This window comes from Lissotriton helveticus, chromosome 4_1, assembly GCF_964261635.1.
Source record: "Lissotriton helveticus chromosome 4_1, aLisHel1.1, whole genome shotgun sequence".
NCBI lineage: Eukaryota > Metazoa > Chordata > Amphibia > Caudata > Salamandridae > Lissotriton > Lissotriton helveticus.
In genome coordinates, this window is record NC_136063.1 from 287,460,958 (window position 1) to 287,480,761 (window position 19,804).

Consider the following 19,804-nt stretch of genomic DNA (forward strand, 5'->3'; position numbering starts at 1 on the left):
CTCCTCTAGCGGTGGACGCCTGTCCCAGCTGCAGCAGTTTGAAAAAGAGTTTTGAGGACAGCTTGGCCTACAGCAGCTTGCTGCTTTGCTTGCACATCTACACAATAGTGTTTGGTGAAAGTGTGTATTCTAGACCATGTGGATGCCTTACAGATGTCTTCTAGTGGGATGTTTCCCAGGAAAGCCATGGATGCCCTCATTTTGCGCATGGAGTGTGCTCTTGGGGGTACTGTTAGAGTGCGTTTAGCTTTGTGGTAGCATATTTGAATGCATTTAACTATCCATCTAGCTATTCCTGATTTAGAGATGGGGTTACCTTTATGTTGTGGTGAGAAAGAAACAAACAGTTGCTTTGTCTTTCTGAATGGTTTAGTTCTGTCAATGTAATATAACAGAGCTCTTCTTACATCTAGTGTGTGTAAGGCTCTTTCAGCTACTGACTGCGGGTTTTGGAAGAAAACGGGCAGTTCAATGGACTGATTGATATGGAAAGTGGAAATGACCTTTGGCATGAATTTAGGGTTAGTACGGAGTACCACCTTATTTGCATGTATTTGCATGTAAGGTCCCTGAATAGTTAAAGCCTGTAACTCACTTACTCGTCTGAGTGAAGTGATGGCATTTAAAAAAGCCACCTTCCATGTTTTATTGAAGAGTATGCTAGATTGCATCTTTGAAGATGCAACTGGTAACAGATAATGTTTTGCATTGAAGCGTCTAATGGATTGATTTGGTTATTGTTGCAATAAATTACAAATCTTTTCCATTTGGCTGCATAGCACGCTCTAGTGGTTGGGCGTCTTGCCTCTTTGATAATGTTCATACAATCAGGAGGCAAATTGAGATATCCAAATTCTAAGACTTCAGGAGCCAGATCGCTAGGTTCAGTTGATTGGGATCTGGGTGCCTGATTTCTCCATGGTTCTGAGTTAGGAGATGTGGCGATAGACGCAGTCTTTGGTGTGGAACCACGGAGAGTTCTAGGAATGATGCGTACCATGGTTGTCTGGCCCATGTTGGAGCAACCAGGATCAGTGTCAGAGACTGCTGACGTAGTTTGCGTGCCACTAGCGGAATCAGTGGGGTTGGTGAAAAAGCGTACGCAAATCTGCCTGACCAGTTCATCCATATCGCATTGCCCTGTGACAACGGATGTGGGAACCTGGCAGCAAAGTACTGGCATTTGGAGTTTTCGTTTGTGGCAAACAGATCTATTTCTGGATGCCCCCATTCCTGGAAGAATGGTTGGAGAGCTTGAGGATGAATCTCCCATTCGTGTATCTGTTGGCTGTGTCTGCTTAACAGATCCGCTATTTGATTGTCTTTCCCTGGCAGGTGTTGTGCTAGGAGAAAGATGTTCTTTGGAATTGCCCACCTCCATATGCTCTGCGCTAAGTGAACAAGCTGTAGAGAGTGAGTCCCTCCCTGTTTTTGGATGCAATACATGTCTGTCATGTTGTCCGTCCGGATCAACACCGCCTTGTTGTATATGTGGTTTTGGAACACTTTCAGTGCCAGAAAAACTGCTAGCAACTCTACGTGGTTGATATGCAGTGTCTTTTACTTGGCTGTCCAGAGTCCCTGGACTGTGTATTGATGTAGGTGGGCTCCCCATCCTGTCAGTGATGCGTCCGCTGTCAATACTACTTGTGGACTGGCTCTTGGAACAGTCGCCCCTTTAAAAGGTTTTGTGGATTCCACCACTGCAGAGAGTTGTATGCGCGACTGTCTACCAACACTAGGTCTTTTAGTTGTCCTTGAGCCTGGATCCACTGCCTTGCTAGGCATTCTTGTAATGGACGCATTTGAATACTGGCATGGGGACAATGAATATGCAGGAGGCCATCATGCCTATGAGTTGCATGAACACTCGAGCTGGTAGGGAGTGTTGTGGCTGAAACCTTTGGATTAGTGTCTGCATGTTGGCTATCCTGACTGGATTGGGATATGCCTTTGCTACTGATGTATCTACTGTAGCTCCCAGATATTGTTGTATGTGGGAGGGTTGCAGATGAGATTTTGGGTAATTTATTGAGAAACCCAGACTGTGCAGCAGCTGGAGGGTTTGAGACTTGTGACTTGCTCATTGGATGTCGGACTTGGCTTTTATGAGCCAATCGTCGCGATAGGGAAACACGTGGATGTGTTGCCGCCTGAGGTGTGCTGCCACTACAGCTAGGTACTTGGTGAACACCCTTGGAGCTGTAGTTACTTCTAAAGGGGAGAACTTTGAATTGATAGTGTTGTTCTTGTATTGTGAACCTGAGATATTTCCTGTGAGCTGGGTGTATAGGAATGTGGAAGTATGCTTCTTTGAGGTCGAATGTGGCAAGGAAGTCGCCCTGCTGAAGCAGTGGGAGAACTTGTTGTAAGGTTATCATATGGAAGTGCTCTGATAGTATGTATAGGTTCAGAGGTCTGAGGTCCAAAATGGGTCTGAGCGACCCGTCCTTTTTGGGAATTAGGAAGTATAGAGAATATACTCCTGTTCCTTGGGGTTGAAAAGGGGCCCTTTTGTAGCATGGATTGGACCTCTTGCTGTAACAGTGTTATGTGCTCTTTGGACATAGGACGGTGTTTGGGTGGTATGTTGGGTGGAGTAGAAATGAGTTCCAGGCAATAACCATACTGGATAATTTGTCTCACCCACCTGTCTGTGGTAATTGCGTTCCAGACAGGTAGGAACTGATTGATTCTGCCTCCGACAGGTGTTGTGTGTTCTGGAGGAAGTGTGGTGAAGTCACTGTTTGGTGGCAGTGGAGGCTCTGGTGTTATTGCCTCCACGTCCTCTGCCCTTATTATTGTTTCCTCTGTAACCTCCTCTATTGGAGCCTTTGTTAAAAGTGCTCTGGGTATTTGACTTGAAGGTGGAGGAGCTTTGCGATGTGCTGCCTCTTCCTGCACCTTTATATGAGGAGCGACGAAAGAGCCCCGGTGTTGTAAATTGTCAAATTGCGACCTACTTCCCGACCCTCACAATACACTCAAAGGCCTGAGTGGATACATCTGCCTAACCACCATAGTTGTAAGGGGAAGAGGAATAGGGGGAGACAGTTGGGAAGGGGTTACAAAAATGAAAAATGTATGAAGCATTCATTTCGAAGGGTGGATTGGACTTGACAATATGTTTGTGATAGAGGTACCCACACACTGAGAATCTGCGTCCTCATTAGATTACGATTGGATTGTGGGGATTGACTGAATGATGTATTGCCTCCACACACTGTGCCTAATTGCAATAAAAATAGTTTTGACAAAAAAATAGGGGCAGTCATGCAATGGCAATTTATTAAAAATGAATTAAGCAATTTGGAGACAGCGTGTCAGAGATTGGGTGTGACAAAATAGAAAAGCTTAAAACAAATTAAGGTCCCATTAAGGCATGATAAACTATGAAGGGGGAATATACACCTGCCAATTGTCTGCCTCCTGCTTGACCCTTCAAACCCAATTTACAGCTTGTGACTTGGATAACAAAAATGGATCAGGCAAGCGTAGAAAGGCCAAAAGGGCTGACAAATACCCTTTAACCCCTTCAGTGCTACTGACAAGGGTAACTCGTCATGGAGTTTCCATTGATTTCAATGGAAAGTCAATGGACCTACTCGCACACCCCTTAGCATCCAAGTGGTTAACAGTGCTGAACCGAGGAGCAGAGAATTTTGCCTGAAACATTGGAATAATAATTTAGTGTTTAGGCTGGACATTCCATAGTGTATATGTTGCCCAAGGGAGATATGAATCCTATTCATACAAGCTATATGGAGGTAGTCTCCACTGAAAGTAGTATAAGGGGAGCTCCCTGTGTGATTTCCAATTATAGTTCACTTTTTCAGAGTAATAAGCTGGCGTAGTCATTACGTGATGAATCTTAATCCTTGTTCTGTGCTTGTACGAAGGAGCTCAGCGAGCCTATCCATGCTGAATAGGAGGCCTTCTATGGGATGTCCAGCTTAAACACCATGGTTGTCTACATGTCCTGATGAAGACCCGCACGTGGAGGTAGAAAATACCCTTACCACTGAAGACGGGTCTAAACTTTGACAATTTACCCTTTTGTGGCCTGTAATACTACCCCCTGACCCATGCTCAGAGGTCATTTATAGAATGACAAAGTAGAGTGACAATGTATACAGGCCTAACATTGGTTCAACGGATTATGGACCTATTCCAACCAATGCTCTGTGTATAAACTAGGATATATTCGTTGTTTACTATTTTTTTAGATTATTTCTTTATCTTTTCACGTTCAGTTCACACATGAGCTCTCCTTTCTTCACCCTTTTCTGACAAACGTTTATTGTCGTAATGATCGATTGAAAATCGCGTATTCAAAAATTATATAAAATAAAGATTTTTTTCCTACTAAATTGTTTTGCCATTGGTCTTTCTCTTCTGGCCTCTAATCAATGCATTGGACAACTCTCTGTATAACCATTTGAATTAATTTCCACAGTCCCACACTCTTGGGGTGGGTCATCATATGTCAGGACCAAGTGTTGTTGATACACATCCTAAGAAGGACAGCATATAGGAAGGCTAAGAGCACAGTATACAGGGAGATGAATAATAAAAAAGACCCCACTCTGAATCGGTTAGACATATGGTGAAGCCACCCTAGAGAAAATTTCAGCATTGTTACTGTTACTGTGGTGCCCAATTGGAGGGGGTTGCGGAAAGTCCCCATCCTCATCACCTGATCACACATCAACTTCTGTAACATAATCTGATAAATCCTTAAAATTAGAGATTATCTTCAAAGGTTCAATGAAGTACTCCAGACCTTTTTTCAAAGAAACAATCCTAATTGGGCCGATGTTAACCAGTTATTGAGAATTGTAATGCCCACAGGGGTTAGGGACCACTTAATTGGAAAGGCTAATTAGCTGCAACAAACACCTAGGAACGTATATGCTTTGTAGTCAGCAATGCATACTCTTGTAAATCCAGTAATGGAACTATGCCCAACTAAGACTGACTGGACTAAATTACATAATTCAAAAGAAAATAGAGAGGAATCACCATCCAAAAGACTGAAAGATGTGTTTGACCGACATTCTGGTATTGAAAATGCAACCGAGAAATCTACAGTAGCTTTGGGAAATGTTTTTGTTCAGAGGTGCATTCCAAGAGTCTTATGGTTCTTGTGAAGGGTGGCAAAATGAAGGCATCTCAAAATTATTTGCCGTTGCTAAGCTTTCTTTGGATACACAGATGAAAAGAAAGAATCAACAGACACAACATGAATGTTTCTGCAGATACAATTGTTCCACGGCTAGATAGAGAGGTCAGTGGAAGAGGAAGGGATCAAGGAAGAGAAGTATGTGGATTGTGTCAAAGTACTAATATCTGGTATGTACAATGGTGGAGCAGGAGTGATGACCTTCCTTTGTACCCCAACAAATGTGTAAGAGGCCTCTAAATGGAAAAGTAGCTCCCAAAATATCAAGTCCACAGAATGCAGTGTGCAGGGTCTTTGACTATTCTTAGTGGGGACAGGTTGAGTCCCTTGGCATGAGCTTTCCTTTAAACTCTGGCGAATGCTCATGCCATAGGTGATAATAGGAATTATGAATGATGCTATCAAGGATATATATGGATATATATCACTGTCTACTGCCGATTCCTATACAAAATGTGGGGAAAGGTCAAATTAATTTTTGTTAGCATCGATAAAATGTGTCAAGTTGAACATTCTACCCCATTTTTGTATGTTGTTCAAGATATCCCCACAAACATTCCAAAACAGATCCTGTAGCCGCAAATTCATACCCTAATTTTCCACTTTATATGGACAACTAAGTAACCCATAGTTTCAAGACAAGTTCTACATAAACCATTCCAGCCGAAGGAGGAAAGGTTGTAAATACCCAACCTACACAAAAATGTATCCGGTGCCAATTTAATATCTATACTGGATTAGGAAACTGAACACGAAAGAAAAGCATGGAAGAAACAAAAGCAGAGCTTTGCTGGCATTACCCGAAAAGGCCTACCTGGAATTCAGCAGTTCAAAATTTCAGCTTCAGCCAACATTAACACTGGCAATCCTGACTATGCCCCAACTCCTCAATTCTTATATTTTAAACAGCAGGGATTGGGAGGATTATTAACAAGTTGCCACTGTATAGCGGCAATAGATTTCATGGTATGCAACACTTTACCCCACGTGAAAATAAACACGTTCTCCAAATACAGATTTGTCACTGTATTTCACATTAAAAAAATAAGTCTTTAGAATCTTCCACATTTAGGCTTATGTAATCTTATTTCAAACTTCCCAGATAGTCCCCGTAAATGAGTACACTAAATCCTCTATCATGCTTGGATGGTAACAGGACTTGAACACAGAAATATCAACGAAAACATAGCAAGTAACATAAGCACGAGCTACTGGAGCATCTAAATGCATCAAGTACAAAGAAAGCAGAGAAAGAACTAACAGCTGAAGATACTCGCTAGGCTGTGTCCATGATCACAAATAAACATATCATTGGTAGACATGTAAGATCTTGCAGATATTCTGAAAATAGGTCCTGTTGAATAATAAAGCAACACACAACTGCCTTTGGACCACAAAATCATAGTGACAAGTGCCTCATTTGGAGAGGATATATCTTATTCCTCTCCATTCTCCAGTGATTAACCTTATATCCAAATTTCTGTGGTATGTAGACTACCTCTGGCACCTGAATGAAAATCCTCAAACCAATCTTTACTGGATTTATGGTGACACAGGATACAGCACCTGACATATGGAGCTATAGGTGCACATACTTAGGTTAGATTGTCAGGCAGTGGGAGCATAGAATAATGTTTAGTTTCCTCATGAAGGAAGCAGACTTTTTTGCCTCTTGAGTTCTTTGAGAAGAGTGTTCCAAAGAGTTGCAAGCTCACCAAAAAATGATTGTGAAGCAACAGAATTAAAATTAAATGTCCTCATTCTAAGCTTGCCTTTACTTCTAAGTTTTTCCTGCCTCCAGAAATCTTCAAGCATGAGTTGAGGTATGACAGATGATGAAGATGCATAGTTTTTTTTATTGAATTGTTCCATCTTATTCAACAATCATAAACAGTATACCACCAATTGCGATTAATAATGTTACCGCTCACGTGCCGTACTAGGACATAAATGCAAATTCCCATAGATACAGCCAAGTCATCATTTCCTGGAATATTGGAGCACCCAACCCATTAGGACTAATTGATAACAGGTAGGCAGTAACCGGGCTCCTGATGTCTTCAGGCCGGTAGGGTAGTGGAAGTTCTTTGTCATATCCTGCAAGCTGATCCCTACAGTATGCCAAGTCACAGAGCCACTGTTTGGCCTTTGGGACCGACTTTTTGCCCCATTGTACAGCCTCCCCTTCTTTCTGCCCAGATTAAGGCCACTGCCACCAGGGTAAAATTTCACAGTTGCAAAGGTTTGACAAGGCCAAGGAGGCACATCTAGGGAGTGCCTTCCACTGGCTTCATCACCACTTCTGTCACAGTTTTAATTACTTGCTCTTAGTAATGTCGGACTGGATGTATGAAGTCCCTCTACCAAGCCCCACACCATACACAGTTCGTGTCTGCTCTAAGCCCATATCTAAAAAATGTAGTAGGTGTATAGTACATTTGGTTCAAATATTTGAAATGTATAATACGTGGGTTACAGTTAAATGCATACCTGTCAGTGCACAACAAAAGCTCCAATCCGACGGACTCAATGTGGGATCAAGTATGGTGTTCCACTTACCTAAGAGTGTGTTCTGGGCTGCAATCCTATCTCTCTGTGATGCATTCATATAATTTAGTGATAGGGTGCTAATAAGCAAGGTATGGAGTGCCACAAAGGCAGGAGGTTCAGCAGGGAACTCGGGATAGGGCTCTTGTAGGGTAGCACAAAGGATGTAGTATGTGAAGGTCATATGCGGGGTCTGGCGTTGAGTTAGTAGTACATCAGCCTAAGCTATGAAATTCCCCCCACTGCGGAGTGAACATTTCCCATCATCTTCAACCCTGCCTCCCCGAGCATAGCTATCGCTCCATTTTCGTGTGTGACCGAAATGGCCGGGTGATATAGCAGTGGGAGCACTGGTGCATATAATGGGGTCTTGGGCGTACATCTGCGAAGTGCTTTCTATGACCTTGTACTGCAATTAATGGTGTTGATCCCCCCTCATACGCCATATCCACAAGAATGTGTGGCAAAATAGCTTTAAGGGGGATGAGATACGCGTCATCTCTTTCTATAGCAAAGTGTGGTGTGTATGCTGGGGGGATAGTAGCAATAGTGAGCAAACTGCACCTGAGCGTACAGGTAGTACAGGTATAAATCTGGGGCGCCAAAACCCAAGCTGGCGTTATGTGGAATCTGAGTGTTTTGAAAAAGGACTGTGTCATACTGATTGGTTTATTGATAAATAGGTATAGAAATTGGGCAGCACTATCATTTTCATGACCATCGATTCATTTAGTCTTCGAGCTTCGAAGCAGCTCTGCCATAGTTAAATCTAAAAACTAGGTCCAGGTCTCTGTGTACCCATATTCCTAAATACTTCAAAAGATATGTGCTCCACTCCAGAGGGAAGTCCAGCGAATGGGGCATGGTGTCCGGGGTCAGATGGAAAACGGTCAACTTCAACCAATTAATGTTTAAACCCGAATAGCGTTCATATTGTATGTATTCACGTATGACCAATTCCAAATCTGTGGACCGGTTGCGGACATAGAGCACCATATCATCTGCGTATAGTGATATGGACCGTAGGCACTGGAGAAAGCGTAACTCAGAGGTGATATGTCGTTGGCGAATCACACACGCCAGGGGTTCCAGAGCTAGTGCACATTAAATCGGTGAAGAGGTGTAGTAGATCAAATGTGTTACCATTTACCCGCAATCACGCTGACAAGCTGGTGTACAGTAAGCGTATCCATCGCAGGAAGGATGGGGGGATTCCAATGCGATGTAGGATTGTGAACATGTATGTCCATTCAATGGACATACACGCAGGGTCTTGAGCTCATAATGTCCACGGACTCGATAATTCTCGCCTCGGTGCCTACTCGAATCGTGGGTTCACACTCTGCAACTCTGGGCAATAGCTTGCTTAATCTCCACTTCGGCCCCACCGCGATGGGATGCCTGGTCTTCACCTTGGGGATGCCCAGTAGGGGTAATCTCGCAGGGAAAGACCAGGACGGGTTCCCAAAGCAAGCGCCTTGAGACCTTACGGTGATATGGTGCTATACAAGAGCGTATGATTACGATTATTAATGGAATCACAGGCTTTAGCAGTGTCTAAAAGGACCGCCGTCCGGAGGGATCTTGTTGGTGCAGTAGTGCCCAAAGATTTGCATGGTAGAGCAGGTGGGGATAAAGCCTGACTGGACTTGCAGGACCAGACTGGTGAGCAGAAGTTGGATCCTGGTGGCCAAAATCTTAGCCAGGATTTTAGCATCTGTATCAATTAAGGATAGCGATCTATTAGATTCACGCAGCTCAGGCCGCATATCCGGCTACAGCAATGCTATAAAGAGCTTCCCAGAGACAGGTTGATAGTATCTTTTTTTCATATGCCTCCTCAAACACTACATGAAGGTGGGGAGCCAATATTACAGTGAATTCTTTACAAAATAAGTACGGTAGGCCGTCCATGCCTGGGGCTTAGCCATTAGGAAGCATGCATATTGCTTCAATGATCTCATCTAATGTAATGGGCAGCAATAAGTACTTCAATTGACCCAAGGAAAGCCACACCAATGCCACATCGTCCAAATAGTCCACTAACTCTGTCTCCGACGCCGAGTTTCAGGCGTCATACAAATGAGTGTAGAAGTCTTCAAATAGAGACAGAATGGCAGCCGTATCGTAACAGGTCACGCCAGCCGAATTGGTGATGCTGACGATATGTGCATTTGCATAAGGTTTCTTTAACTCGGTGGCCAAACTGCAACCCGGCCTACCTCCCTCCCCATATGTCCTTGCGATGTATCGGCATGAGAGGTGGCACACTTCCTGTACCACTGTGTCCTTATGCGTAGTCATCTGATCTCTAATGGCTGCCAGAGTGCTGGGGCTGGGATTGAACTCTTAGTCGCATTCCAGGTTCCACAAATTATTTGCTATTGTCTGCAGCGTTGAGCGTATGTCCCTCAAGACACCTGTTTGCGCTCCAATGCACACACTTCGGATGATAACTTTAAATGCCTCCCGCAAGGTATCTGCCCCTTTCACAGTACATATTTGTTTCTCTCAAAATACTCAAGGATATCCGTGTGTAGTCCCTCCCGGAATTCCAGATCTAACAGGACCACGGTATGTAACCTACACTGAAATTATGTGGGGATGTGTGAATTAATGAAACCACCAGTTGTACCATTGCATGGTCAGATAGCAATCTGGGCAGGTGTTGTAATATCCACCACCCAAATGCTCACCTCACAGGTCACCAGCCAATAGTCCAACCTGGACCATGAGCTATGCCCTGAACAAGTGAAAGTGCCCTCCCTCCTTGCTAGGTTCCGTAATTCCCACATTTCGACGACGCAATAGCCTACCATTCCGTGGCAGAGATCTGGGGTGGAGTGTTTGCCCTGCCAGTCTGCTGTGGCCAGTCGGTCAACCCTGGGTCCAAATATGTGTTGAGATCCCCACCCCATATAATGGCTGAAGGCTGTATCACATGCAGGCAGCGCCAGAACTGGGTGTAGAATTCAGGATCGTCAATGTTAGGCCCATTAGAGTTAACACTGGTCACCAAGGTGCTGCATAGACTCCCTTGCACCTTCACGAAGCGTCCCTGATCATTGTTCTCTGAGTGGGAGACAGTGAATGGCACTCCCTTGTTAAAGTCTCCCCATAGAGCATGAAAAGTTGGGTGAGTCCACCCAGAATCAGACCCTTTGAGCACCAACAGCTCTCTCTCTATGCGGTGTGAGAGATGTGTCTCCTGTAGAAGTTTGATTTGCACATGGTACCAATCTAATTAGGCAAGTACCTGTCATATTTTCTGAGGTTGTTAAGTTCCCAGAAATTCCATGTTAGGAAAGATATGTGACCTCGGGCTGGGGTCATATCAATCAGGGGATTTGTTAAGCACGCTACTCCCCCGTTAGGGTCTCAAGGCGCTGGGGGGGGTCGCTACTGCTCGAACAGCCAGGTCTTGAGTTGTTTCCTGAAGGCGAGATGGTCCTGTGTCAATCGGAGCTGGGTGGGGAGGGAGTTCCATGTCTTGGCTGCCAGATAGGAGAAAGACCTTCCTCCGGCGGTGGCTTTGCGAATACGTGGGACGGTGGCAAGGGCGAGGCTGGCAGAGCGGAGCTGGCGGGTTGGTGTGTAGAACGCGAGGCGGTTGTTGAGGTACATGGGGCCCGCGTCGTGGAGAGCCTTGTGTGTGTGGGTGAGGAGTCGGAATGTGATTCTCTTGCTGACGGGGAGCCAGTGCAGATTCTTCAAATGGGCAGAGATGTGGCTGCGGCGGGGGATGTCCAGGATGAGTCTTGCTGAGGCTTTCTGTATTCGCTGTAGTCTTTTCTGGAGCTTGGCTGTGGTTCCAGCGTAGAGGGTGTTTCCGTAATCCAGGCGGCTGGTGACGAGAGCCTGGGTGACCGTCTTCCTGGTTGTGGTGGGGATCCATCGGAAGATTTTATGGAGCATGCGCAGGGTGTTGAAACAGGACGATGAGACGGCGTTGACTTGCTTGGTAATCGTGAGGGAGGAGTCCAGGATGAAGCCAAGGTTGCGTGCGTGGTCTGTGGGTTTGGGGGCGGTGCCCAGGGCAGGTGGCCACCAGGAGTCGTTCCAGGCCGAGGGGGAAGGTCCCAGGATGAGGACTTCCATCTTGTCTGAGTTCAGTTTCAGACGGCTGAGCTTCTTCCATTCCGCGATGTCCTTCATTCCTTCCTGGAGGCTGGCTCTGGCGGTGTCCTGGTCGTTGGTGAGGGAGAGGATCAGCTGTGTGTCGTCGGCGTAGGAGACGAAGTGGAGGTTGTGTTTGCGTGCGATGGCCGCGAGGGGGCTCATGTAGACGTTGAAGAGGGGGGGGGCTGAGCGAGGATCCTTGTGGGACGCCGCAGATGACTTTGGTGGCCGCAGACCGGAACGGGGGGAGGCGGACTCTCTGGGTTCAGCCGGCGAGGAACGAGATGATCCATTCCAAAGCCGGGCCTTGGATTCCGGTGTCGCTGAGGCGTTGTATCAGGGTGTGGTGGCATACCGTGTCGAAGGCTGTTGAGAGGTCCAGGAGGATGAGTGCGGCGGTTTCCCCGTTGTCTAGCATAGACCTGATGTCGTCGGTAGCTGCCATGAGGGCGGTCTCGGTGCTGTGATTTGCTTGGAAACCGGACTGTGATGGGTCGAGGGATCCGTTTGTCTCGAGGAAGGCAGAGAGTTGTTTGTTGACCGTCTTCTCGATGACTTTGGCGGGAAACGGGAGGAGCGAGATGGGTCGAAAGTTCTTGAGGTCTGTGGGGTCCGCGGTGGGTTTTTTCAGGAGGGCGCTGAGTTCGGCATGCTTCCAGCTCTCCGGGAAGGTGGCTGATGCGAAGAAGTTGTTGATGACGTCCCAGAATAGGGGTGCGATGATGGAGTCGGCTTTGTTAAAGATGTGGTGTGGGCATGGGTCGGTGGGGGAGCCGGAGTGGATGGTGCTCATGGTGCGGGCTGTGTCTTCGGTGCTGACCGGGTTCCAGGTGCAGAGGGTGGCGGTCGGGTGCGCTGGTTCGGTGGTTGGGTGGTTAGTCTGTGCGCCGAAGCTGTGGTGTATATCCGCGATCTTGCGGTGAAAGAACGAGGCGAGTGAGTCGCAGAGGTCTTGCGAGGGTGTAATGTCATTGTTGCAGGCGCTGGGGTTGGAGAGCTCTTTAACGATGCTGAAGAGTTCCTTGCTGTTGTGGGTGTTTTTGTCCAGACGCTGTTTGTGAGTAGTTCTCTTGGTGGTGCGGATCAGTTGGTGGTGCTTGCGGGTGGCGTTCTTGAGGGCTGTCATGTTCTCTGTCGTCTGGTCCCGGCGCCAGGTTTTCTCCAGGGAGCGGCAGGTTCTCTTACAGTTGATGAGGTTGTCCGTGAACCACGAGGCTTTCTTGCTGTGGGGTGTGCTGGGTGGTTTCTTCAGTGGTGCGAGTTCGTCGGCGCAGTCGGTGAGCCATTGTGCGAGGTTGCGAGCTGCTTCGTTGGGGTCCGTCGTGATAGTGGGAGGGTTGTGGCTGAGGGAGGTGGTGAGCTGGTCGGCAGTGATCTTGCTCCAGCTTCTGTGGGGTGCCTGCTGTGGGTGGTGGTGGGTCGTGGTTTTCTTGAAGGAGAAGTGGGCGCAGCTGTGGTCTGTCCAGTGGAGTCCGGTGGAGTGGCTGAAGGAGATGTGCTTGCTGGAGGAGAAGACGGGGTCAAGCGTGTGGCCAGCGTAGTGGGTGGGGGTGTTCACAAGTTGCTTGAGTCCGAAGTTGGCAAGGTTGTCCAGCAAGGGGGTGGTGTTGCTGTCATTGTTGTTTTCCAGGTGGAAGTTGAGGTCCCCTAGGAGGATGTAGTCTGGGGAGGTGAGGGCGTGCGGGGTTACGAAGTCTGCGATGGTTTCGCTGAATTGAGTGCGTGGTCCCGGGGGTCTGTAGATAAGGGTGCCTCTGAGGGTAGTCCTGAGGTCGGTGTGTATCTGGAAGTGCAGGTGTTCGGCGGCTGTGAGGGTGTCTTCCGAGTTGGTCGTGATGCGGATGGTGTTTCTGTGGACGATGGCGATGCCTCCTCCGGTTTGGTTGGTGCGGTCCTTCCGGGTGATCTTGTAGCCGTCCGGGATGGCTATGGCGATGTCGGGGGCTGAGGAGGCGTTCATCCAAGTTTCCGTGAGGAAGGCAACGTCAGGTGCTGTTCTGTCTAGGAGGTTCCAGAGTTCAACTGCGTGCCTGTGGACGGAGCGGGTGTTGAGCAGGATGCACTTGAGGTGATTCTTGCTGGTGGTAGGCTTGGCGGGTGCTGGGCCGGGATGGATGCAGGTGAATTTGCACTCTTGGCAGGTGAAGGGTCCGTTGGTGCGTTTCGGGGTGGCCAGGTAGCAGGCGGGGTTCCGGCCGGTGTTGAGTGCGCGGAGGGTGACGGCGTCGTATGTTCTTCGGGTACGTTGGCATTGTCGAGATCCAGGGTTCCTGGCACTGGGCGCGGTCCAGGTGCGGACGGGCGCAGACGGGCTTGCCTTCGGCGCGCCAACGGCGCGTCCGCTGCGCGGCTGAGCAGCTGTCGCCATAAGAGGGGAGGGTGGAGGAGGGGTCAGCTGGGAGGCGGGAGGGAAGAGCCAATGGTCGCCGGGGGGCGGGGCCGCACGGGAGGCAGCGGCAGGAAAGAACGGAGGAATTGGGAGGGACTCCCAGTCCCAGGAGCACAGAAATTAGCACTACACACTCGGGGCACAGAAAGAAAAAGAGGGCGGGCAGGCAAACTTCAGGTCAATCAGGCACACGGGGTACAGTGAAGGAAAAAAGGGCTGGCAGGCAAGCTACAGAACAGTCATGCACACGGGGTACAGTGAGGGAAAAAGGGCGGACAGGCACACTCCAAAGACTTACTCAGGCACACGCGGTACAGAAGAGAGAAGGGCGGCAGGCACACGGGCACTGGGCAGGGCCCAGGAAGACATGGAGGCGAACGGGCGGAGCGTCACTGGAGGGAGGAGCAGGCGGAACAGAGGGCAGACAGGCAGAGCTGCAGCGGGGGAAGTGACCTACCCGAGGGTCGAGGGTCACTGTCTCCGCGGTGCAGCTGTCGCCATAAGAGGGGAGGGTGGAGGAGGGGTCAGCTGGGAGGCGGGAGGGAAGAGCCAATGGGTGCCGGGGGCGGGGCGGCACGGGAGGCAGCGGCGGGAAAGAACGGAGGAATCGGGAGGGACTCCCAGTCCCAGGAGCACAGAAATTAGCACTACACACTCGGGGCACAGAAAGAAAAAGAGGGCGGGCAGGCAAACTTTAGGTAAATCAGCAATCAGGCACACGGGGTACAGTGAAGGAAAAAAGGGCTGGCAGGCAAGCTACAGAACAGTCATGCACACGGGGTACAGTGAGGGAAAAAAGGCGGACAGGCACACTCCAAAGACTTACTCAGGCACACGGTGTACAGAAGAGAGAGGGGCGGCAGGCACACGGGCACTGGGCAGGGCCCAGGAAGACACGGAGGTGAACGGGCGGAGCGTCAATGGAGGGAGGAGCAGGCGGAACAGCGGGCAGACAGGCGGAGCTGCAGCGGGGGAAGTGACCTACCCGAGGGTCGAGGCATCTGCATCTTTTGAATCTGTTGGGTGTTGTGTCTTCACTAGCATTACATTGCATTGCCTTTCCCCTGGTAATAACACTCATTAGCATATTGGTGACTAATCAAAGAGTGAACTAAAATTCCATCCCCATCCACTTCAGCATCCCTAACGTGCCAAAGACATCCCTGGAACCGAAAAGAAAAAAGGACATGTATACTAACAAAACAACACATTGCATAATAACAAATGTGACAACACAGTATAAAGGCATGTGGGGTGTCCCCTCACAGGGGCAGCTAGAGGTTTGAATATCCTCCAGCTTGTCGCAGACCAAGAGAAACAACGTGTCGGCTTTGTAATGGTATGTCATAACAGGGTTTTTAAAAGTGGCTACGCCAAGACAGATCACAGAATCCAGCACAGTCCCTCAGTCTTTGGATCCCCACTGACCTGAATCGACAGGTAACCAGTGATATCATGGGATAGGCTATTGCAAACAAGGTCTATTCAGATTTAGTGCTCCCCTGGCAGTATGATGAGAGATCTCGCCTAGTATCGGCGACATCTCATAGCTGGCCCGTTTCTTTCCAGGTGCAGAGGATCTCCACCAGGTCCCTACTTATATGCCTTCTCAATACGGTGAGTCAGTTACCATTTTCCTCCAGTTCAGATTCCAACTACTCATGGCAGTTTGAGGCAATTTTGATGACAAAGTCCATCGTTGCTTTGGGTGTGGCTAATATTCCCTGCACCCTGCAGTGATCTATATGTAACCTAGCCGGGTACAGCATGACATATGGTAGTTCCGCTTTTTGTGGTGCCTTGTTTAACAGTGAGAAATTCCTTACGAGTGGTTTGCACTGCCGCCGTAAAATCAGGAAAGAAGGCAATGTCATTTCACTGATATTGTATGGACTTCTTCTCCCAAGAGAGACGGAGCACCATATTACAGTCTTAGTAATTGAGTAGCTTGGCTATAATTGGATGCGGGTGCCTCCCCAGGGATGATCGAACCATGAGAGAGGTGATGGGCCCTCTCCAGTATTATCACACTGGACAGTTTCTCAGCGCCAAATATCTATTCTTCAGCATGGTTTCGACATAGTGCTCCATCTTACCGGTATTGGTGGACTCAAGGACACAGGTAATGCGGAAATTATTATGACTGGGGCGCCTTAAAATGCTCATCCTTAGCCTGTATTACATCCATCACTTTTTCCATGTTCAAACACTTCACATTCACTGACTGCTGGTCTTCTTCAGCGGGCGATATGTGCTGCTCTGCCGCCTTGAGACGTGCCAATGTTTATTAAATTTAGCTGCCATGTGATCCATGACCAGGTTCAACAAGTAGACCTTGCCATCTATAGATTGTAGGTTCTGTTACATGGCTATAAGTTTGGCTTCTAGCGCCGAGCCAACCTGAGATTGCGAGTCTGGTCAGAATCTGAAAGAACATCCCCCTGGGGCTTAGTAGCACATTAGTAGCACATTTAGATTCAAATATGAGACTCGTTTGGTGCTTGTCTGCTATCCCCATATTGTGATTTTGCGCAGTTTAGTGGGGTAGGGTGTGTGGGGCCACGCCGTCAAAGGCCTCCTTCCAAGATAGTACTTCATGCAATCCTCAGAAGAGTATTTCATGGGAGTTCCATCTAATATGGGCAGTTACACACCTCAGCAACACACTCAGCGACCCTCCCCCTTCCTGTAGCAGCATGTCCTCAAGCATATGCAATGGACTGTAAAGTGCAGGGCTACACTGCGCCCCAGCAATACTCACATTTAGTTGCACCACTGTCTTTTGCTTTCGGTAGAGTGGCAGGTCTGCGCTTCTCACAGCACTCTGCAGGCACAGCCAGGGATAGTAAATGGCGGTGCACAGCGTCGTTATCTCAGCAAGGAGCATCTCAGTCCACATTGTACTCATGCCACTCGCGGCGTCGGATGGTGCCTCCCAAGAAAGGGCACTTGAGCCTCTGGGTCCCGGTCCCAGAGCCCCTCGCAGCTGCTTAGCAGGTCAGGCCTTTAACATGAACCGGCGCCGCGCAGTGGGCTCCCCAATCTGTGCCAGGTAAGCTTGTTAGCCCAGTAGGCCAGCGCTTCTGGAGCTCGTTTCACCACCACCGCCATCCTCCACAGCCAAACACTGCAGCGGCGCCCCCTCTCAGCCGCCATCAGCGTCTCAGGCCTCGCTACGAGGAACCATTCAGGCCCCTGTCGGCTCCAATGTTTCACCTGACCTTCAGCTGCTATTTATTTTGCTTGCAGCTCTCCTTGGATCAGTACGGTGCGGGCACAGGTCTTCTTCACGGTAGGTACGGTCCTCGAAGCAGTCAGTTCTGCGTCCCAGCAGATCTCGCACTCAACATCTTCTAATCGTTAGTCTTCCCATGTGGTAATTTCACACAGGGCAGATTGTTTTTACATCGCAGCGCCACGTCCACAAGTCTCCTGCGTCTTCTCGCATATCAAGTCCCCCATTTTCAAGGTGGACTGTAGCCTCTGCAGGGCACGCGTCGGGGGGTACACGCAGTTACACAGCATCCACCCATTATTTTCACTGGGTGGACGCTGTCACCCCTGCCAAGCAGTTGGGCCCCACAGAAATATGCTGAACTTGTCCTGGTGTAAGACACTGGGACACGTTCAGTAGCACCTGCACGTTGTCTGCTTTACATTTCCAGCATCAACGTGCAGGGTGATGGGGTGGTTTTTTTGTTACCTCCAGCCAGGCCGAAGTTAAAGGGGCCATCAGGCCTTCTTTTGTTTCAATATCTTGACTGTCGGCGGCCTGGAGCCTCACACAAATGAAAATGCTATAGAGGGAAACAAAGGCACACAGCTTGCTATCTCTTCACAGGTTCTTAAGAGAGGCATGCTTTTGCCTTTGTCCTGTCCCTGTATGTAAGGGCAGATACTGTAAGACTCAGATAGGGTGGTCTGTCCCAGTATTTACACAAATAATTTAAAAGCACTATTTTATTTATTTTATAGCTTTACGTCGTGACGTCATGTGCTGTGCTGGCATGCGTCATGATGCCACTTGCATAGTGTCTAACTTGGTCAGTCCCCCCACTTCTTTTTATAGGACATGTGCCCAGAGACTCTGTGAAGGATAATTGAAAAATAGTCTCCCGGTCAGCAGAGCTGCACTTGGGTGCGGCCTTCTTGCTGTGGGCTCTCTAGTGCCCTGAAGATGGATAGTCTTGAATATGAAACAAGACAATTTTGAACTTGATAAGGGCTGCAATCGGGAGCTATTGCAGATTCATAACGACAGCAGTGATACTCTCAAACAACTTCATCCCCAACATGAGTCTAACAGCTGAGTGCACCACATGCTTTCGGGTCATAGAGAGATTTCTCGGAGGCCAGTCAATACATCACTACAGCTTTCCTAGCATCCACCATTGTTGTTTCGGTGCACCATCCTAACACTAACAAACCTAAGACAAATTTACCTATTTTGTGGCATTTTTTCTTTCTATGAAACTTTTATACTAAATCAAATGGATATTTCAATTTTCTGGGTTACTTAATGTATAATTTGATGAAAATATTTTGACAGCACTTTGTAAATGTACAGAAAAATGGGCAAAGGAAAAAAATTAAAACAGTGTTCGTAATATTCGAGGTCTGTATTGAGATTGATATATGTCCATGTTTCAAAATACTCCATATAAAAAGAAATAAAGAAAAGTATAAGCACTGCAATAATAAACCATGCAATGTTTTTTCTACTATTTACCTGATTTGTTGAATCCTCTACAGCTTGTATAAATTGGTTCAGTTCTCTGTCCATTGCAGCATATTCCAGCATCACATTTTCCATATTTTTCACTTCTCCGTCATCATCTGTAAAAGAGTAATTTTGAAAAGCACATTTGCATGGTTGCATTACACCAACTCCAGGTTTGGCCTCTTGTCAGGCCGTAGTTTCCTTTACCAACTAAAACAGGGGGCAGAGTGTGTCAAACTGTGGATTGAGCTGGAGTGGGCCAGCAGTACATAAGTGTAGAGGGCAGTATACAGTGTCACATGCATAACCTAAAAAGAGTGTTTCACACTAGTGATTGGGCATTGTAGTTACTGCTGACCAATACCAACTAACTTACCTTTAAGGAACACAGATCTACCAATCATGTGCCATCGCTATCATTTAATTTGCAATTCATAGGTCTATAGGTAGGGATATATATTCCCACATAGGGTTTACACAAACAGAAGATCCTCCTTCAAAGACAGAATTACAACTTCCAAGGACCTCTCAACATGGTCATAAGACACACTCCTTAACTTAAACACACCCAGGCGGCCCTCCTTGACCTCCTCCACCTTCGCCCATCTCCATTACATAGTGGGCAGAATTTTCTGTGGTATCCCGCCATACCTTCAGTTACCAATACCAGGCTGCGGGTACAAAATTATTTTGGGAAATACCATTCAAGAATCAGTGTTTCCATATCTGGATCACATAATCCAGATAGGACAGGTTACTCTCATTACTGGTCCAATCGGGATGACTGGGGGCACGCAGAATGAGGCTCCCAGTAGCTCCTCACATAAGGGTACAGACTAGTTGTGTA

At 47.8% G+C, this 19,804-nt stretch overlaps 1 protein-coding gene across 1 annotated transcript in view; it reads right to left on the reverse strand.

Annotated features, from left to right (window-relative positions):
* NSMCE2 (NSE2 SUMO ligase component of SMC5/6 complex) overlaps positions 1 to 19,804 on the reverse strand; it is a 696,967-nt gene that overhangs the window by 485,051 nt on the left and 192,112 nt on the right. Inside the window, exon 4 of the mRNA XM_078686783.1 lies at positions 18,967 to 19,073. Within this exon, the coding sequence (XP_078542909.1) occupies positions 18,967 to 19,073 (107 nt within the window). The remainder of the gene's footprint in view (positions 1 to 18,966; positions 19,074 to 19,804) is intronic.